The sequence below is a fragment of the Carassius carassius genome, chromosome 8 (assembly GCF_963082965.1).
Source record: "Carassius carassius chromosome 8, fCarCar2.1, whole genome shotgun sequence".
Classification (NCBI taxonomy): Eukaryota; Metazoa; Chordata; class Actinopteri; order Cypriniformes; family Cyprinidae; genus Carassius; species Carassius carassius.
The window spans coordinates 25,730,627-25,752,842 of NC_081762.1; the positions used below are offsets into that span (position 1 = coordinate 25,730,627).

The 22,216-nt window shown below is 37.6% G+C and overlaps 1 protein-coding gene across 2 annotated transcripts; it reads right to left on the reverse strand.

The window, feature by feature from the left end:
- Positions 1-2,703: 2,703 nt before the first annotated feature.
- LOC132145643 (14-3-3 protein beta/alpha-A-like) lies at positions 2,704-21,091 on the reverse strand. 2 transcript variants are annotated; one of them, XM_059556793.1, is made up of 6 exons: positions 20,933-21,091; positions 10,401-10,703; positions 7,743-7,866; positions 4,090-4,253; positions 3,915-4,010; positions 2,704-3,695 (listed from the first exon to the last, which is right to left on the reverse strand). In XM_059556793.1, the coding sequence occupies exons 2-6, from the start codon at positions 10,689-10,691 to the stop codon at positions 3,636-3,638; spliced, it is 735 nt and encodes a 244-aa protein (XP_059412776.1). In that variant the 5' UTR covers positions 10,692-10,703; positions 20,933-21,091; the 3' UTR covers positions 2,704-3,635. The 2 variants fall into 2 exon arrangements, with proteins under 2 accessions (XP_059412776.1, XP_059412777.1); XM_059556794.1 differs by having other exon boundaries at positions 20,901-20,992.
- Positions 21,092-22,216: the final 1,125 nt, after the last annotated feature.

Genomic DNA, 22,216 nt, shown 5'->3' on the forward strand with positions numbered 1-22,216 from the left:
ATCTCCAACAGAGGGAGTCACAGACCTGAACACCTAGAAGAGCATGTTGTCATAAAATATCTGGATCCCCCTTTTTATTATTATCTAAACCTAGTATAATATATATATATAAAAAAAACAAATCAAAATTAAATAGGATTTAACAAAAAAAAACTAGTGAAAATGTCAAAAAGCAGATCAAATTACAGTGAGAATTTATTGAGGTGCTGTTTTTGTTAACAAAAATTATTAAACAGTTTTATTTTTGGTAATTGAAATCAAATATAAAGATTGGATTTTTAAAAAGTAAGGTAAAGAGAGGTCTATCATTTCTAAGATGAATAGAACTAAAACTGAAATGACTAAATAATTGCATACAGAGACTGTTTCGAAGCAGCTTCAGTGTGTGTTAGCAGCTGTAGCAAGACAATAGTGTCATCATTCAGTTCAGCTCTAGAACTCTGTGAAGTTCATTCACTATAAAACCAGCTCTATTCAGCGATAAACAGTTCTGCTGAAGACAGTCGTTATTCAGTTCAATATTGATTCAGTTGAGGTCAATAACAGTGTCACTGTGCAAAATTCATCAGAAGACAATAATGTTGTTATCATCTCAGTTCAAGTTCTTATACTCGTAGTGTCAACTCAACAGTCAAATTGATGATTTTTCGAAATATTAAGTGAATGAACACTGTGTGAAGTCGATGGAGATACACTGGAGTAACTGATTACGTGTAATCTAGATTACATATTCAGATTAGATTATTAGTCATTTTAAAATGACTTGTTAACCCCACTTTCTTCATGAACTCGTTTGCGAAACCTTGACGTGATGTTTAATGCACTTCATGTTGTGAACGATTATGAAATGAATTTATCTTCTTTCTCTCTGTATTGTTATATCCATGTGGTACACAGTTCTTTTCTTTAAATCAGTTATATTAGGTCAACAGTAATCTGAAAGTAGGCTTGTGAGTATGCTGCAGTGTGTTATAATGCACATGTATTGTCTTCGTCTCTCTCTCCCATCCCTTCCTGATTACTCATCCTCTCTCCTCATAAGTGGTGTTGTTCAGCGCTGTCTTCATGTCAACAGGCCCGTCCCATTGCCGTGGCCCGAGGCTCTTCACTGACACACCCCAGCTGAGAGCCTTCCAGAGGTGCTCCAGTTCACCGGTGGATAAAACATGATTCCTTTTGAAATAGGCCTGGAAATCACACCTTTTAAAATCCAAACATATTTCCAGGGGGGTGTGTGTATATATACACACACATATTCTATTCATGTATTTTTATACAATTAATATATGCAGGCACTGGATCTTTTTTTTTTTTTTAGAATTTATTCCAGTTTTAATGAGCAATTTCTAGCCACTGAAATGTGCACTTACTAATAATTTTCATGATTTTTAAACTTGTACACTTTTCAACAAGATTCATTAACTATTTAAGTTAACATGAATTAAAATACAGCATTTATTCTTAGTTGATGTTAATTTCTAACATTTACTAATGCACCGACTACTAAAAGTTGTGCTTGTTAACATTAGTTTATGCACTGTGGACTAACATGAACTAACAGTGAACGACTGTATTTTCATTAACGTTCACAAAGATGAAAGAATACTGTAATAAATGGTTTGTTCATTGTTTGTTCATGTTAGTTAATACATTAATTATTGTAAAGTGTTACCGATTTTCTAAATCCTCATAAGTCCTGAAATTTAAAACCCCCCTGATATTCTAAGGTTTCATTATTATCCTACACATTTTGACCATTTTATTACTATACACTTACTGGACCAAGATTTTTTTTAAAGTTATTTCAGTTTTAAAAAGCAATTTCTAGACACTGAAATTTACCATTTTCATGACGTTTAAAGATTTTATTCATTTAAAGTTGTCATAGACTCACAGTTCACAATTTTAAAACGGTCCAGGTCTGTTGTTTTAGTGTCATTGATGGACTTGTATAGTTTTTGTTTTCAATAAAAAATGTTTTGTCTTTTTATCAAGTCACTAGTTTATGTAGACTTATTCTTGTCTTCAACTTAAAACTCTGGCAACTATATATATATATATATATATATTTGTTGTTGTTGTTTTTTTCGGGTAATATTTTTTAGTTAATGTTGATTATAATGCTGAGTTAACATTAAAGGTTTTTCATAAGCAGGATGGCATTTAAGCTCATCAGCGTGTGCTCAGTACTGTAGAGACACCATGACATGAAGACTGAGTCACAGAGCTGGTTGATGCCTGGAGCACACCGCTGACATCAGACCATCTGTCTCAGTCACCTGTCCTTCTCTCCTCGCTCCAGGGAATCTGGTGATACGACCCGGTTCCTGCTCTGCCTGTAAAACAGGTCTAAGACAACCACTTGACCACCAACACGCTCGAAGCCAAAGCAGCATCAAAGCGCTGTCCCAGATTGAGAATCTTAACTGACCCTCATGTTGTTCCAAACTTCATTTTTTCTTTTTTACATTTAGCAGACTTTTATCCAAAGCGACTTACAAATGAGGACAACAGAAGCAATCAAAACCAACAAAAGAGACATTATATGTTAGTGCTGTGACACAGTACACTAGTTATATATATATATATATATATAAAAAATAAATAAAAAGAACAAGAAGAATAGTGTTGAAGGGGCTCAACGGCCAGGTCTGAAAACACCAGAGACTGAACGCAAGGCAAAAAGACCCAGAGATCATGTGGTGTGTGTTCTATCTGTTTTAATTCCACTAACATGAGATCCAGACCCCCCCCCCACCCCCCACAACAAATAACAATAATGCTGAGTGTTCCGTATGAAAGTTCTAAGACAGTTGCTAGGCAGCCCAACCAGCCAACTCCAGTCACCCTGATTAACTACAGCCACATGCAGCTTAGGCAAGTATCAAAAGAGTAAACAAAACAACTAAAAACAGATCGAGTAAGTAGTAGTACAAATAAAACTAAACCGAAACTCCTAATAGAAAACAGTATTAATCAGAGAAGCGCATGAAAAGCATTACTTACTGCTCCGGTAACAAGACTTTTATATCAAAGTTACAGTATAAGCCATGTGTCAAGTCTTTTTGATCTTAGGTCTGTGGTCGACGAAGAGAGATTGTACGCGATATTCACCAATGAGTAATCAAACACTTGACAACTGAAGTAGAATGTCTTTGCACAAGCCCAATCTGTCACAAGTATTCTTTCATACTGACTTTTGGTTTATTTCCCATGATTCTTTAGGAAAATGAAGAAGAATTCAGTCTAAGCCACAAGAAACCCATCACTAAATGCTCCCCTAGCAGACTCAGAAAAGGGTTCATACTCTCTCTCTCTCTCTCTCTCTCAAACACACACATATGCACCTACAGCAGAGTAGATGGAGGCTTGATGGTGACTGGCATCCCATGAGCACACATCAAGCCAACAAACCACACTGCATTCTCCAATCCACAGTTAACACATATTGGAGACAAACAACTGCTGTCTGCCCCCAAACAAACACACGCACACAAACACAGTCTCTCCTCCACTCTCATATCCAAACACACACACACACACATGACGGGCTGGTGAGAATGAAGCTGGAACTGTAAAAGCGTCAGCGTTGTCTCTCGCCGTGCTGACTGAAACGGTTCTTTGTGGAGTTGGCTTTAGTTTTCCCGGCCCTCCTCTGTGTCCTCGCCGTCGGCCTGATTGTCAGAGGTCCACAGCTGAATGAAACACAAGCACATGTCACGTATGAACGTCTCCGAACATGTTTGTTTAAGAATCTTAACATCTGAATACCTACTATTATATGTAAGTGAATCAAATAAGCTTGCTGTATTCCACTAAAGAGCTTTCCAATGACTGTCGCCTAAAGCGCTAGTAAAATGAGCTGCTTGTATGATAATCGGCAGTAAATTTCTCAGCTGTTTATAAGGACTCACTGTCAGATTGTCTCGGAGTAGCTGCATGATGAGTGTGCTGTCTTTATACGAGTCTTCGGTTAACTGGTCCAGCTCCGCAATGGCATCATCAAAAGCCTACAAAGGAACAAATACACGGATAAATAAATAATACCAAGCTTAATTCTGTGTTTGAGCTTAGAGCACCCGTTCGTACCTTCTTGGCTAGTTCACAGGCCTGCTCTGGAGAGTTCTGGATCTCGTAGTAAAAGACTGAGAAGTTGAGGGCCAGGCCCAGACGGATGGGATGAGTGGGCTGCATGTTGTCTTTGCTGATGTCAAAGGCGGCCTGGTACCCTTCCTGAGACTTTTGGATGATATCTGTGTACAAACACACCACATTATTTATGCAATAATCATTACATACTTTGCCACAGAACAGCACAGATTCAGGCAGAAAATATACACTGCTGTTAAAAAGCTTGGGGTCAGCAAGCAGTTTTTTTGTTGTTGTAAGAAATTTAAAAAATAGCCCTGGTAAGCATCAGAGACTTTCAGACCACAATCTTTCAAACAGTTGAGCACATTAAACATTTACAATACTTTATTGAATCTTTGCAACCCATAAAATATTAAACTGAAGGAATCTGATCTTAATGTGCTTCAATATGGCCAGTTAAGTGTCCTAAAGCCTTCACGCCCCTCCTGCCTTGTGTATGACTAATTCACCATTTAGTTTGAGTCACTCAAGTTTTGTGAGGCGTGTTACATAAACGAAGAAATATTGCTCCTCACGGTTATTTTGAGAAAACTGCCTCTGGAAAATATGCTTTTACTTGAACTAGATTTTTACACTTTTAAATCTGACATTCAACACTTTAAATGGTTATACTGCAGTGGAAAAAATGAAAATAAATCAATCTTCAAAACCATTTCAAAACATGCATTTTATGTATTTTCTTCTCCAAATGGCTGAAATGAGATAATTTTCTTTGTACTTTGGAGAGCTGTTAGAAATGCGTAATATCATGGTGCATCAAGAGCTTGAGGTTGCCCGCATTGATCCATGCTCAGAGAAACGTATAAATATTTGAAAAAGACAGCAGCTCTGTAAAGAGCGTTTGACGAGAGCACTGTGTCTGATGAGCAGTGATTGTTCATCTGAAGAGCTTCAGGGGCACTGCATATATTACAGCCCAAACCCAGCTAGACGACACGCATCAACTAGTACAGGAGTAAGTCAGCGACTGCTTCTGCTCAAACAGACGAGTGGTGTTCGGTCCCCTTCAGACAGAATCAACGAAACCTGCAGCTTATCTAGAATCATAATACACAAACAGACCCTCTGTCCTGTCCTTTCCACAGATGCCAGCTTCAGTCAGATCATTCGCTCTTCAGCTGCCATAGAAACACACCAGGCTCTTAAATATTCATCAAACCCTGCAGGGAGAAGCAGCAGCCCTAATAACCTCATGCATCTATCAGAAAGAGTGAGCTATTATTTCCACAGACGGACTACGACCACATGTGGAGGGAAATCACTCATTAGCCTCATTAATGAAACCAAGTGAGGTGGAGCAAGATAGAATTAACTTCCTCTAAAAACACTCCATCTGCAGCGGAGATGTCCGCTTGTGATGAGACAAAGACTGGATGGTGGGAAATAAAACCACCACATTTGCATTGTGCTCACTTGGAAGCACTCAAACACAACCAGAGCTGGGCGATTTTAATTGATTTTATCGATTAATTCAAATGTAATGTTTAGCCACTTATTAGTATTATTATTTAAATCAAGGAATCATGATTTTGAATAGAAATATTGCCAAATGTTAGAATTAGACACTTTGACAATATGTCAATGCGAATGTTACTGTGACACGCTCGTATCACACAGAATGTGCTTTTGTGTTGATAAAGATGCGACGCGGAAAAAATGCAAGATGGGAGTGAACTTCTTTGAAATTGAGCGCCGTGTTTTTAAAATACGGTTTCATGCATGAGAAGCAGCAAGAGACAAACACGTCCATGTTTAGATAGAAAAGAACTGTAAAAGCAGCACAAGCGAATAAAAAAACTACTACTGTATGTCTGACTGGTTCATTGTTTTTACTGAATATGTACAGTTAATGACGGTCTACTGGTGTTATATCTTCAGTCATTCTGAATTTCAATTACCTTGACTTTTGAGAATATTTATTTTCCTCATTATTTCTGAACATAAAATATGTATTAGACATTTTTGTACAAGATGTAGTTGTAGTTCATGCATCTTTTCTACAAAGTGATTTGTTGAACATTCTTTGAAATAAAGCAGAGATATGAGCTGTGGTGAGGATATTACATGCGGGCATGAAACCGTAACACTGGATGTGCTTAAATTAATCTGCAAGCTGCTTGTGTCTCAGGAGCTTCATGAACTAGGACACAAGACCTTCAGATCTAAACCTCCATCCCTCATCTCCAGATATATGATTAATGAAAATGAGTCTGTGGCTACTTCATGAGGTTTCTAACTCTATTAAGAGGGTTAATTGATGGACCTCTTGAGCTAAGAAGTGTCAAACACAATCAGGTAGTGCTTTTAGGAAACTCTTGCTCTTTTCCAAACCCTAGCAATGCTGCCTGCTATTCTAATAGCTGCACAAAGATAAAGAGCATTTTTAATAAGATGGAGCTATCTTCAATCGATTCTTTGAAGTACTTGATAAAGTATTTATGAAGGAGATTTCCCCTGATGCTTTGGGCAATGCATTCTGAGATGGTCTTGTCCATAAGATGTGGTCATATGTTGGCTAAAACGAGGTGGTGTGCAGCAACATTCTGCCGCGGTGCATACTGTTTGGATCAGAGTTTGTGTTGGCGTGCGTGAGATGCTTCTAGGTAGGCAGCAAGAGCATTTGGAGCAGGGCCAGCATACTAGTTCAAGGACAAACAAATGAGTAAAACAACATTAAAAATCACCACAAGAGCTAGATTTGCAGTTATGTAAGATTATTCATGTGGGCATTATTGTTCTGGGCTGTTGATCTGGCCAGCCTTTCAAGCATTACCGGCATGCTTTTTAAAATAAGCATTAATGTGATGCTCATTTAACAAATTCTGACACATAAACTGTTAAAAAAATAAAATAAAAAACTCATAAAGATAATTATATGCATTTCATTCCACACTGAAAAGTATTGAGTATAACACTGTGTGCTATGTATTTTATGCTGCAATGTTTATGCTTGGAAATGTTAGACTGTTTTACAGAAGTACTTTTGAGTAATAATATTATTTCAATTTTAAAATATTTATTAAATTGTTAATGTTTTATGCCATCATTTGATCACCAACAATAAAATATTTTGTATTGAACCATAAATCCAAAAATGAAGACAGACGAAATTATTTTTCAAAACAAATAAAAATAATATTATTATAATAATTATTAATTACACCATTTAAATAGAATCAACACAGAATTTGGTGAATAGATAAAACATTTAAAAACATTTTATTTTTTGTTGAACCTATTGTTAAAATTGTTGTTAATCTGTATAAGTCTCACGATTGATTAATTAATTTGACTTTTCAGTTATCAATTTTTGTAACCATTAAAACAATGGAGGAGAGAAAAAAAAATGTAGGAAAAAAATTAAACTTTGGGGGAAAAAGAAAACGGATTTAACAGGAGCCTAGCGATGTATAACTGCAGGTGTGGCTTACATTCTGAACCATTAACCATTTCTGTTTTAAAAGAGAATCTGTGCAGCATTTAAGGGTGTGGAAGCACAAGTAAAGACCTGTTCCACTGGGAGCGATCAAACCCCCAAAGAATCTGCCGAACACCTAACATTCAGATGGGTTTCTTTAGGAGAAGCTCACCGGTTTTCTCGTCTCCTGTGGCCACCTCAGCCAGGTAGCGGTAATAGTCTCCCTTCATCTTCAGGTAGAACACCTGGCTCTCTGCTGGAGAAGTGCTGCGGATCAGAAACTTGTCCAGGAGATGCTGCGGAAGAGAGACACATGAATGTAAACACACACTGTCCAAAATAGTAATGTTTCTCACACACTGCTGTATGAGAAAAGTGTCGTTCCCACACAAATTTCCATGACTTTTTTATAAAGATTAAAATTTTTAATGGAAACACATCAAACCTCTTAGAGGGTCAGATAACTTTGTGGCAAACACTGGCCAATCAAGGTTTGTTCTACACTTTCTGAACGAGTGACTGGCCTGTAGTATATTCACAGAGAATATTTTTTCTTTATAAATTGATTCATAACCAACATTTATGTAAAGCTTTACTCCCTTGTCTTTCATCCTTGTTTTTAAATATTGTTGGACATACATTCACACTTGATGTGAATATTTTTTCATTTTGCAATTCACTCTGTTTCATATCATTTTGATGTGAATGGTCATTTCTCTCTCGTCAGTTTAATTTTGTGAGGAACATCAGGACTACTGGTGGTGAATGCAGCTCAAATCTCAATGACTTTAACATGGTGCTTTATCGCATCATCTTATGGGCTTGACATGTTGTTCATGTCAGAAGTTGTTGAGAGGATGTAACATGCAGCTGGTTCTTTCTTTGCAGAAAAGCCAACTTCAACCCATTACCCTCCTAATGCCAGATTAAACATCACATTCTTCTGGATTCAGTCTAAATATCATCTGGAAAATGTGAGGAATGTCATCAACACAAAGCATAACATTCCACGTGCCACCGTTTATTAAGACGTCTCAGGCAGCAATCCAACTGAAACAGCCCAGTACAAGGAGACACAATGGCCGTATCCAGCTGCACACAGTAAGTCTCACCTCCAGTTTCCTGGAAGTATTCAAAACCATTTCAGAGGAAGAGCCGATGTGGTGACCGCTCAAACAAAGGACTCTAGATACAAACCAATGACCTCTAGCTACTGACTGGCTGAAGTCCTGCGACAATATCTTACAAGAGGCATATTTCCCTGATGACATGTTCACCAGCACAAGGGCGGGACAACCTCACCGTAAAAAAAAACAAAAAAAAAAACAAATCCAACTTTCCAAAAGTTCTACTAACCAATTAAAAAAAATAAAATAGTAGCCTGAACTGAACAAAAATACTGGAAACATGTCTTTGTCAAAAGTTGTTTTGTTCACCTTACTTAGAAACTCAAGGTTTGTTCACAACATATTATAGAGGAAATACATAGGGGAAGTCGTGGCCTAGTGGTTAGAGAGTTTGTGTCCTAACCCTAGGGTTGTGGGTTCGAATCTTGGGCTGGCAATACCACGACTGAGGTGCCCTTGAGCAAGGCACCGAACCCCAACTGCTCTCCAGGCGCTGCAGTATAAATGGCTGCCCACTGCTCTGAGTGTGTGTGTGCGCGTGCACTTTGTATGGGTTAAATGCAGAGCACGAATTCTGAGTATGGCTCACCATACTTGGCTGTCACTTCACTTATCCAAATGTTCTCTCAACTTTTCAAACTGAGTCATCTAAACAAAAATTCACTGAACAATACTGCACAAGTTCCCAGCATGCATTGCATCTTGAAAACGTTTTATGTTCATTATTATAAAAATATTATCTGCTTCTGCTGTCACTGTCAGTTTGCTGTCATGTGGCATTCATATTTTTACGGATTAAAAATTTGTTGATCCTCACCATGATTGAGAATCGAGAGCTGAGGTACTGTATAAGTGCATCTCATTACCACTTGTTTAATACATTTGTCTATCAGTATAAATGTTTGCCTTTAGTCTTCAGAGGCGAATACTACCCGTATTATGTAGTAGGCTTTGAAAATAAACAAATATGAAAGAAAGAGGATTGTTCAAAAAGATTAGCATTGCTAATTGCCATACAAAAAACAAACAAAAAAAGGTTGCTCTGACAGATCTTTTAACACTTTTATTCATTATATGAACTAAAGTTTTTTTTTATTCATTAGATGAACTAAAGTTTTTAAGTTATGGGTTGCTAGTTGAGTTAACGAAGTCGATTGTGATAGGTAGCCTTTTTTTTTTTTTACAGTGCTGTCAATCACATGAGATCACAGCAATAGCAAATGACAATGATCCAATCATTTCCCCATGGACAAAAATCAAGTCCTGCCCTACATTTCTGTCTCATTCCAGAAGCTCTTTAACACGTAAATACGTCACAATACAGAAGAAAATATGATTGCAACTTTTGCTTCATGCTGAAATAAACTCCAAAAAGATTGTACAAATGTTCCTAAGTGCAACTCAAAAATTCCTAAGAATTTCCCATGTTTTCTTTTTTTTTTTTTTTTTTACTGTATAGCGAATCGACTTGATTGACTTGCTCATCAACTCGATGAAAAACAAATATAAAAACAAAAATAATAAGAAAATAACAGTTTATCCTTAAGAACGTTTCATGAAGCTTTATTCCTGAGCCTAGCTCTGGGTAAAAACAAAAATAAACACCTTGCCGACAGGACATTATTCACCACATCCCATTTAAAACATCAAGCTCTGCCATGGTCATGATCCCTATCAGCGGTTCTGTCCCTTTCGAAGCTCACCAGAACGTCTTTGCAGATGGCCTTCAGCTCAGACTCGATCTTCTCACGGTACTCTTTGGCCATCTGCTGTTTGTCACTGCCCTCGGTCTTCTGCTCGATGCTGGACACGACCCTCCAGGCGGACCGGCGAGCGCCCACAACATTCTTGTAGGCCACAGAGAGCAGGTTTCTCTCCTCGTCGCTCAGCTCCTCTCCCAGCTCAGTCACATTCTTCATGGAGTCGGCCATGTCATCGTAGCGCTCGGCCTGCTCCGCCAGTTTGGCCCTCTGCACTTGTTGGCTCTTGTCCATGGCTGCTAGGTTCTACAGAGAGACAAAATTTCAGTTACATCATCTCAGAAAGATGAAATAATATGCAAATGTATAAACTGTGGTGTGCTGAATGCTTTGCTAATTGGAGCCACCGAAATCCTTTATTTATAAAGGGCAATATAGCTAAAACAACTGGTTAATATTTTGACAAATGACAATACAAAATATATTACTTTTTTTTTTTTTTAACAGTGCACTGCAGTTTTGTTGTCTGCCACTCAAGATGCTCAAGATCTCCAAAGTCTGGCGAATCTGTGATTCGTTGTATATATTATTCACCAGCTGGGAAAACAAAAACTATATTTGAACTAGGGGTGTAAGAAAATATCAATACACGTATACGAGTGTCGTGATATTTTGTTTGGCAATACTGTATCAATTATCAAAAAAGAATATCAATATTTTAACCCCTTTGCGGTCACCACCCATTTTCGGCATGGAGGCACAAATGACATACCCAAAATAAAAGGGTTGCTGCTCATCAGTCTTTCTGACTAGATATATAATCACAGGGTTTCCCATACATTGATTTATTTGTGGCGGGCCGCCATAATATTAAAACTGACTGCCGCAAATAGATTTTCCAAAAGGGTTTAACTTTGTTGAATAAATATGAGCTCTGCACATTTAAACATCAAAAACCGGCACTGTGTTTTTATATCCCTGTATTTCAGAAGGAAACCGACTGTATTGAGAAAATTTTCGATGTCATTTTAATTTCATCTTGCATGTAATGTCTGATAAAGCATATATATATGTATGTAGGGATGCACCGGTTGACCGGCCATAAATCGGTTTTTGGTCTTTTTTCGGCCGATTTTTCCGGAAGTGCGCCCGCATGCACATATTTCATTGTAATCGTTCACTATCATGTCATTTGTGTGGAAGTATTTTGAAATCTGTGCGCAGGACACGGGCAACCAACCGTTCAGCACTGGAAGTGCAGAGCTACACGTCTGAGGCACAAATAGCAGGAAGCGAACTGCCGACTGCACAAAATAAGAGTCCCATTCCTGCGCGAGCGTACTGTACCTGTCCACACGCTGCACAAGCGGAGACAGTTAAGCGATGTTAAGCTCAACTTCTCACATGTTGGATGAGAAACGAAACAGACTAAACTGTGACAAAACTGAAATGCTTTTTTTTTTCTCTTTTTTATGTAAAGTAGAACTTGCATACACGTTTTAAAAGCCAGAAGTAAACGTCAGTTCTGTATAGAATGATTATTTTTATTTTACCTTAAAATTACATCGACTTAATTTGATTTAAAAATCACCTGCTGTAGCACACTGAAAAAAAAAGTGTTTCATTCATCCAATTAAAAAAAGTGTTTCATTCATCCAATTAAAAAAAGTGTTTCATTCATCCAATTAAAAAAAGTGTTTCATTCATCCAATTAAAAAAATTTTGGGTAATGATACACATCAATATTTTTTAACTTGAGACAATAGTTATTTATTTTTCATTGGCTCAAGTAAAAAAATATATAGATGTGAATCATTACCCTAATTATTTAGTTTTTTTTTTAATTGGATGAATGAAACGCTTTGCATCTTTGTTTTATTCACACCAACATTGTTTGATTTTAACATTTTGGAATAATGTATTTATATAGCATACTTTTATTTAGTCTCACAGGTGAATACCCTTTTTTTTTTTTAAAACCAAATTTAAAAACTAAAATACTGAATGCTGATTAAGAAACCTCTTATTGAATGTGTGTTGATTGTGTTGTTTTGACAGAAGAACTATGCAGTTATTGCCTTTAATTTCACACGGTTACAATTAATCTTTTCATTTAAGGCCAGTTCTATGTAGATTCAACCCAATTCAAAAACAAAAGCTAAATGCTGATGTCTGTACCATCTGTTTGTATTGAATGTAGTCTACTTATTGTGCATTTACTGCCGTTAATTTCAGATGGTTACGGTTATTTTTTTCAATAGCCAAAAGCAGTTGGCCTATTAAATACCAAATAAACATCTTGTTTATGCACACTTTCCTTCTTTCTTGTTTGTTGCTTAAAAAAAACAAAACAAAAAAAAAACATCGGTAATCGGTATCGGCCAGTTTGCTTGTAAAAAAATCGGTATTGGAATCGGCCATGAAAAATCATGATCGTGCATATCCCTAATATATATATATCTTTACCTTTATATATATATATATATATATATATATATATATATATATACATACATATACACACACACACACACACACACACACACACACGGGAGTCGCTGTCAGCTTGCAATGGTCCTTTTCATAACTCAGAATCTCCTGTAACTAGAATGAGGCGAATTCGCATCTAACACGCTGCGAGACCTCCAGACGTGCGTAAACGCGTCTTTTCATTGAAATCATTCGTGCCAGACGCTCTATTCGCGTTTGGTGTGAACGCAGAGAGGTCACTTTCGACATCACTGGGTCTTATTGGCGTGGAAAATTGCTGGTATTTTCTGTCTAGCTTGCGCAAGGCATACTGCACTTTCGTAATTCTTTATTTTCTTTTTCTGCTTGTTTGTGAGTTGTTACATCTATATTTTTTAATTGTTTAATTATTTTAAAATGAATAGTGTACATATTTGGTTAAAATCGATTCCCTATTTTCATTTTCGAAACTTTTTTGGTTGGTCTGATCGATTGTGCAATCGATTTTCGAACTAAAAGTGTCAGCCCTACTCAAACTGTTGTGATAATAGAGACATGAGCTGAAACATAAAAACAAAAATAAAAATATAAAAAATATATTTAAAAGTATATAAAAAAAATGCATTTTATTTAAGTGATGTTTCTAAGTACATGCCATGTGTGTTTTTAGAGAAGGCTAATAAAATTGATTTATGACCCCTGTAAGCTCTCCTGCGTGCTGTCACCTCATGTCTGGCTCGGCAAACTGACCATTTATGATTCTATTGTTGTCACGCGATGAACCTTTCACACTTCCTCCAGGTATGACACATAATCCTGGTTATTCCTTTATCAATATTCTTTTGTTTTATTTAGCCAAGCCACGTCGCTTCAATCCCAGTATACATTTACCCAACTATTATCAAGACTTTCTAAAATAAAAAAATACAAAACATACACAAAGAACTGCACCTAATCTGCAGCTGCATTAGAGCTAACATTAGCATCAAGCTACATAAGACAATTTATGACACCAATAGTACACTTTTACTAAAAACTCACTTTAAAACACCATCGAGTGTTTGTAATAACTTGTGCGATCTCATGTAGAATTTGGTAGTTTACTGTTGTTAAAATATGCTATTCATAGTCTTTTATATCGCTGCACAAATTTGCATTTTAGATGTACACATTCTTTATTGTTATTAAAATACCCGAAATCTCAAGAAAATCAAACCATATACTATTGTAATTGTGTGTTTATCATTATGATATTTTGTGGGTACAGAGGTTTCTATGTGTTCACTTTGGTCAGAAATCAACACGAATAAGAAGGGGAGTTCATGATAGGATAAGATGGGGCTTGTTATGAGACAAAATATGATAGACACAGGGTTTCTGTGAGTCACAGCTCAAGCACGGAAGAGTAAACCTCTGCAAACCTGACTTCCTATTTCAAAATGATACATACGGATTTATTATTTTGCACTCCTGACATAAATTACTGCAATTGCAACTATGTTTTATCAAAACAGCGGTTAAATATCGAAACTAAGATAAAGATCTTTCTACTGATGCAGTTTGTCCAGATCATGTAAGAGACTAAGAATGTGATGTTTTAATGTGCTGTTAAAGTAAAACAACAATAATATGGGGCAGCTAAGGGGTTAAAAAAATAATCATAAAAGATTCATGGCCGTTGTTTCGTTTTGAGTTCATATCCAGACCGATAGATAGCAGTCTTCCTTCACAGCTTTCTTTGGCCAACGCCCGCCCATGAGGCTGTTTGACCCACATGAAAAACCACCAATCACAGCTTGTTTGGTTCAGCATCACGTTTGGGGGTGTGGAAATGACGCCACAATAACAGACCGGTGTATAAAACTCTCTGACATATTTAAAAAATTCTATGCTGCAAACTTTCACATATGTTTGAAAATCCATCATTTAGTTTATCCTGATAAGTACTCTCGTAACGGTTGTAAACACAAAGGCTTTCTTCTTTCGTGATGGGGTATCTTTGTTTCCAGGTGGAACATTAAAGAAGGCAACACACACATCTCCCGGAAATCCTGTAGAATTCAACCAATCCGATTAAGGCTTTGAAACTCCCGAAGTGTTTCGTGTGCTGTATGAATCAGACATCAGTTCAGCCAATGGTCATTGGGCGTGACGTCTGAGGCTGAGACTCTACTTGTATTAAAAATGCCAGGCTGCGTTCGTTTGTCGATGGCGTAAATGTTTGCGAGCCGAGATTTCTTTCAGTGATACAGTTTTGAACAGGGGACTTTTCCCCACGTGTTCCCTCAACCACAAAAAAAGTAAAAAAAAATAAACACTTATACTGGTGAATCCTTTCCTTTGGAATTAAATACAACATTATTAATGCGTACGAAAACTGTTTAGAATATCGCAAAAATGTTTCTGTGCATTAAAAAAGTTGAGTGCAGTGTATCATCCGGTTGGGCTACGGAGTTGAGAGAATGAGCTACTTCAGCAAGAGTCGGCTGTTTCAAAACCTAGAAAGCTGCCTAGATAGGCAGCATTTTTGAGCATCACTGTAAGAGAAAATTGTCAGTATTTCATTAAGACTTGAGATTAAATAAGCGGTTTAAGTATTGTAGATCTTGTAGTATTAATTTTCACATGCAGTTACACATTGTCAGTTAAAAACAAAGTGGCTGGGAAAAACATTGAGTGGCTGCTAGATTTTGAAATCTACCGGCCAAAGTTAATTTCCATCCCTGTAACGTAGCCTAAGCCTATACATTGATGTTTGCTGATTTTAATCCCATCCTGTATTCGTAGCGATGTCGTGATGCGGTTTGACTAGATATGATGTTTAGCTTTGATTTTTTAAAGTAGATTCACATTCAATTGCAAAGAGAGTATAGCCTAAAAAAAGAACCCCTCCACACACACACACACACACACACACACACACACACACACACACCCTCGTCTCTCTCACACACCAGTCAGACCAATCATGGCAATGCATCACATATGCTTATATGTAGCCACGCAACAATAATTTCAGCATGCATTTACTGTATACACTAGGGGTGGCACGGTTCAATTTTTTCACGGTTCGGTTTGTTTCACGGTTTTAGAGTCACGGTTTACGGTACAGTTCTGTATGTCCTATGTTTATGGAAAAACTATACTCTAATAAAAAAGAAGAATATTCTATCCAACTACAAGCAACAGCACAAATGAATATAATAGAGTAAAGATACAAACAATAAACAGTGATTTTCAGTTTTTTTTTTTTGGCAGGTCTAGCATAAGTTTTTAGGTACAGAAATTAAATAAAGTAATCAAATGTAAAACAGCATTGCATATTGGACTGTCTAAATGAAAGATTATTCTTTATTAAAGTTATAAAAGCTTTTTAATCAAGAGCAGTGAGTGATTTCTTTGTTGTTGCTGTTCGATTAATATAAAGACTGTCACTTTAAGAGAATGCACTGATACAGTGGCCTGCGTTCAGCCGGCTGTGTCTGTTGTAGGATACTTACCAAGACAGGCATTTTTACATATTTTTTGTGTGAATTTGTCCATTTAATCAATACTTCAGAGATAGCTTATATTTGCGCGTGTTCTGAGGCGCAGGTTTGCGAGCATGCACAAATCTTCTCACTGCGCGCGCGAGCTCGCGTCCTTTGGCTCTTAAATGTTTAAACTGACAAAGCTTAAATGAGTTTAGTTTTAACACATATTAATGTGTGCTGTTCAGGTCTCATCTGTGCGCGCCCGCTATCAGCACCCAGGTGATGACGGAATAAATGACAGCTCATATTCCAGCAGTAATTCACAATGATCAAGAGTGAATTGTTTTTTTTTTTTTCTCTCATCGCTATTGTTGTAATGTCTGGGAATCCAGAATGTGCATCCATCAACAGAAACCTATTTTAGTTGAACCCAGTTTGTTTTACGTGCTATTTATAGCAAACAAACAAACCATACAGATACTTTGTCAGATTTAAAAGTTGAACCGTGGTCCCAGCGCGTGCCGAACCGTGTGGGGTGAACCGAACGGTTCGGATTTTTTTCAGCGAACCGTGCCACCCCTAGTATACACCAGGACATGATGTTGTGAGGCGATTTTTTGAATGGATGCTTCACCTAAAATGCACCGCAATGCAAGTGATGCAAGCCAAATGTAGCGTTCTATTGAAAATGAATGTATGTATTTCTGCTGTACCAAACTTCAATGAAGCAACTGGTCTGACTGGGGCGTCACTCTTCCTCACGCACAGCATGTGCGTGCACACACACACACACACACACACACACACACACACACACACACACACTAGTGTTGGGTGATATGGTCATTTTTCAGATCGTCATATCGTCAGCCTGTGAGATCGACGATACATGATATTATCGTGGATGGATGAAGCTAGAGAGAGACTCTTTGTCCTTGTCAAATCATAACTATTGAGTGTTTTAAACCGCACAGGTGCGCGAGAGAGGCCTATGGAATCACCAATAATCGAAAAAATATACTTTCAAACATACTGATAAACTAACGTTAAATATAAAAATACTGTATTTAAAACAGCTAGTTCATACATAGTCGGACGCAACTGTCATATCGCACGTCCGCATCTGTGCACGGAAGTTATCAGTCTAAATGTTCTGCAAAATCAGTCAACGGTGAAAATCAATAGTAGATTTCATTTAGAGTCCAACAATTAAACACTAATATTGGGCATAAACGAACATTTAAATATAAAGTATTTAAAACAGGTAAGTTCATATATTTGGAGTAAGTTGAGTTGAACTGATGCATCAGTCATACAGCGCTCCGGACCGCGCGCCTCATGATGAGCCCAACGCACCGCCACAGAAACAAGAATGAGATGCGTTCTAACATAACGGTGGCATTAAACTCAGTTAGTGAGGGCTTGTTTAATATATTGCACATATATAGGCCATTCAGATTACTTGTTAAAGTTCAATGAAATACCTTTTATCTGCAGACCATGTACGTCTGTTTGTGGATGGAGACTTTGTAACGGCCGAAACTATGTATTTTGCATGCATCACATTATAGTGCGGTGTGCATGAAAATAATAACTAGGCGGCAGATTGAATTTATTATCCATAGTGGTTCTCACGTACTCCTAAGTCATCACCACATAGTGCGTGTTATAAGTTAAGTGATCAGTCTTTAAGAGAAGGACTACGTGAGAACCACTATGGATGACAAATTCGCTCTGCCGCCTTGTTAATTATTTTGTCTTTACTTTATTTGTGACGCCAAGAAAGAGTTAATCTCTCATGTTTGAGAAGAGCGCGTTGCAGTGTAGCAGCCATTAAATGTGTGGGACACCAACTCCTCGTTTTCTATCTCTTTCATTTATGAGTTATCCGAGTCAAAGCGGACAATTTCAGCGACTATACAGGCTCTAATCCTCCTGCGCTCGCTCGCGCGCGCGCTGTGTGTGTGTGTGTGTGTGTGTGTGAAATGCGGTGCTGAAGTGAAATAACTGGGCAGTTTAAAAGCCGAATTATAATAAGCAGCTTAATAAAAATAATAGTTATTATTATTATAATCTAATACATTAATAGGAAAATGAGCCTAATATCGTCTTGATTATCAACAGAGAAATCTGCTTATGTCGATATCTCTGACGATCGTCGATACACGATACTATCGCCTATCGGCACAACCCTAACACACACACACACACACACACAGTTGCTAGGTTACCATAGCACATAGGCTCACCCCAGAAATTATATATTATTTGTTAATACCCTAATGGTAAATGTTGCAGGTGTAGAAATCTACATAAAAACAGTTATTTTCAATACCTTTTTTATTTTTTTATAAAAGCCAAATGCTTGATCATTTTACAGTCACATCATTTTCATTATTCATTATTTGTTTTGGTTGTTTAAAAACAGACAAAAAAAATGTATCCAATTAATCGATCGATTAAGTGCTAGATTAATCGATTATAAAAAAAGAATTGATAGCTGCAGCCCTAATTATTAGACAGACTTCTACCCATATTAGACAGAACTTTTAACAATGACAGTAAACAAGAGAGAGAATTTGAGCACTGTGAGCTCAGGTGCTGCCGCTCTCAGTGCCGTCAAAATAAAAGTCCTGCCTCGAACACAACGGCCAAGCAGAAAAACTTATCGGCTGATGCTGATATTTGAATGCTGATATTCTCGCCTGAAATACTTTTAAAATTACATTTCATGACACAATAACAGTAATATTTTGAAAATTATTCGAATAAATGGTGGTTGAAATCACAATGCTGCGTGAACTCAACAAATCAGGATGTTTAGCGCCCAAGTCCCGCCCCCGAAAGTTACGGAACTTTGAAAAAGTACTACCTCGCCAGCAGGGACTTTCTGAGGGGCATTTTCTTTTACCCTGAACTTTATTTAGTTCCTGGTTCCTGCGGTGGAAACACACCAAGTATCAGGCCAAAGTCCCTAGTTCCTGTGTAAAGTTCCTGCGGTGGAAACGCGGCTTAAATCCCATTTAAACTTTTAAACCACAAAACAATGTTAAATATGTTAAATGTAAATATATAATTAGTAAGTTCACACGCAACCAAGTTTTAATACCAGACCACTGATTAGCTGGTACTACATTTTAATTATAGCAAATATGATGTTGGCATATATGCTAATGTGTTTCACATTTGATGTTTGTTTTTTTCGTTGAAAGAACTACATTTTTTCTTAGTTTTTTTCAAATCAGTCACATTAAGGTTGTTATGTTATCTAATGTTGTTAATGTTTATTGCATTATTTCAGTTTCATGCAAGTTACACCATGATGGTGTTTAGTGTTTGTGTGAATGACACTGTGCACCTTCTATGAAGATTATTATTTTCCTTCTCAGCTTGTGGAAAAGAAAACTGCTTTTGATGAGCTTTGGTCAATCATGTGACTCTCTCATTAACACCTACTTTTTGTTGGTCATCAGTGCATTACAGAGGTACTACACAGATGTCAGAACTTTAAAACTTTATCAGTTAATAAAATACGGTTTTTAAATGTAAATGTAAGTTAAATCCGTAAATAATAAAATGTTGCTACCGTATTTGTTACGGTAAAACTCTGGCAACCACAGCTGCCATTTTTTTTTTAGTGTTCAGATGTGATATGACAGAAAATGAGTGAAAATGGCCAAAAATGCGGACATGTCTTCGCCGAGACGCCGACCACGCCCAGTCCACACAGCAGCCCAACAGCAAGCAGCGAACAATGTTTAAACAAGACACCCCATATATCAAAAAAGGGCTGATCTCCTCCCGTCTGATGTCTGTCCGATCGCGGTCCATCCGGGAATCTGTGCGTGCGACGTCTTCCGCCCTGGGCTGGCGCGTTCCGCTCTTCACCTGACGTTACCTTTCTAGCGTCCGCTTTGTCTCAATACGAAACCACGCTAAACTGGGCAGCTCGTTTGCCCATTTAATCCAACAACAGCCTTTTAGACAATGAAAATATATTACGTTGCGCTGACAATGACCAAAATACCTATTACTTTCCATTAGCAAATTCATAATGACACACACACACGGTCGCTACCTTCAACTGACAGGAACTTCACAGTAAAGCAGTGAGGTAAACGCCCTACTCTTTGCCTAATGTTCCCTACATGACCTAGCTTGCCAGATATCCTCCAAGACCAAACCCGAATGCGATAAATCACATTTTCACACTTAAATCCTCACGATTAAAGACAGACGAAGCGCTATCTGCGCGCGGAGGAGGAGGACTCATCCTTCCGTTGTCTGGAAAGCAGCGACAGTTGAAGCTCTACGAGGAGCTAAAACGCGGTAAAACAGCGTTTATTAAATCAAATAACAGCCCAAGCTTCGTTTTAGTAACGTTAGTTAAACTTATCATTCTGGTATTAGCCGCGCTGAACCCGGAATCGAGGCATTTATCGAGCAAAAGCGTTGAAGCATCGCTATGGCAAGCGCATATTACGAACAATTTCGAATGATATAAACGGTTAAGTTAGACACAAAACACAGAAACACGGTTCTTGAGTATGTAACAGCGTACTGAAGAGTTGAATGAGACGAAAGGGAGCTGACCTGTGAATGAGAGCGGTGTCCTTCTGTACGGCTCAGCTGCCACTCTGTCTGCGACTGAGGAGCGCGGCGCAGCGGTCCTCCGCGATCCACGGGGTTTCCCTCCCCCTCACGGGCTGCCGGAGCAGGGGCCGTGACATCAGCCGCTGCCTAGGCAACCGGGTCTTTGATTGACAGCGCGTTCGATTCCGAGGAACCCAAAGAGAATGATTTTAACCCTGTAAAGCCTGACGGACAGAAAGATCTATCTATTAAACATCTAGAGCGTGTAATAGAGTAAGAATATGGAGAAATAAAACACGTCACTTTTATTCTGAGGTGCAGATGCCAGAAAGATTGATAGCTTGTATACAATCAATGAGAATGGGTTAATGAGCTCAATAAGACAGGCTTCTTTAGTTAATATCAGTCACTCTATAGCTCTCAGTAATGTCTCAGTAAGAGGTTTTATGATCAAAGCTCTTTAGTATTTATTTATTATAAGGGGGGAAACATATTATACAATGCAATGCAGTGATGATTGAGAGATAAACAAGTAAACATTCCCCAAAATGATAAAAAAATGTATATAATATAAAATATATTCTTACTTTATGTAAACCAGTAAAGACAGTAAAGGCACGTTTTTTTCAACGACACTAAAATGCCTTTTATTTGCTAATAATGTATGAATTATTAAGCGATCAGAAGGCATTAGTAGATTGCCTACAACATGATTTTCAGCAAAGTTTTGATCATGTTGATAATTTAGGCCTTTGTGTATTGGCATATTAAAAAATGATAGTCAGCAGGCTTCATAGGGTTAATGTAATGTATGCCTTTGACACATTAATATGAAAATATTAAATTTAATTAATAAAGTGCTAATGAAACGGATGCATTGTTACGTTTAGATTTATTTAACTTTCAACATGTGTTGCTTAATTATCTTGCTTATACATCCTCGGTTTCACTGTAATGGGGTTTGTCATAATGTAGCACACTAGTTGACCCAGAGGACAATGATACATCAAGTGTGTCAGACCTTTTGTATTGATATTGTCATCCAAAAAAAATAAAAATAATAATAATTATGCATTAAGACAATGAAAGAGCAAGGAGTACAATATAGTCTGCTCAGCTGCATGGTCTGAACACACAGCGACAGAGAGCAGCTCGGCCTCTAAACTGGAGCACAGGAACCAGATACTAATAAAAGCAGAATCTCAATTATCTCCCATCGAGGTCCATAAAGAGAACATGTGCTATTTTTGAACAGGGTCACAATTTCTCACTGGAACGGCATGT

Coding starts and splice junctions, on each gene's coding strand:
- LOC132145643 (XM_059556793.1), bottom strand. CDS start 10,691: ATGGACAAGAGCCAACAAGTGCAGAGGGCCAAACTGGCGGAGCAGGCC. Junction 4,254..7,742: donor CACAGGAGACGAGAAAACCG/GTGAGCTTCTCC, acceptor GTTTGTACACAG/ATATCATCCAAAAGTCTCAG. Junction 3,696..3,914: donor TACTCCGAGACAATCTGACA/GTGAGTCCTTAT, acceptor TGTTTCATTCAG/CTGTGGACCTCTGACAATCA.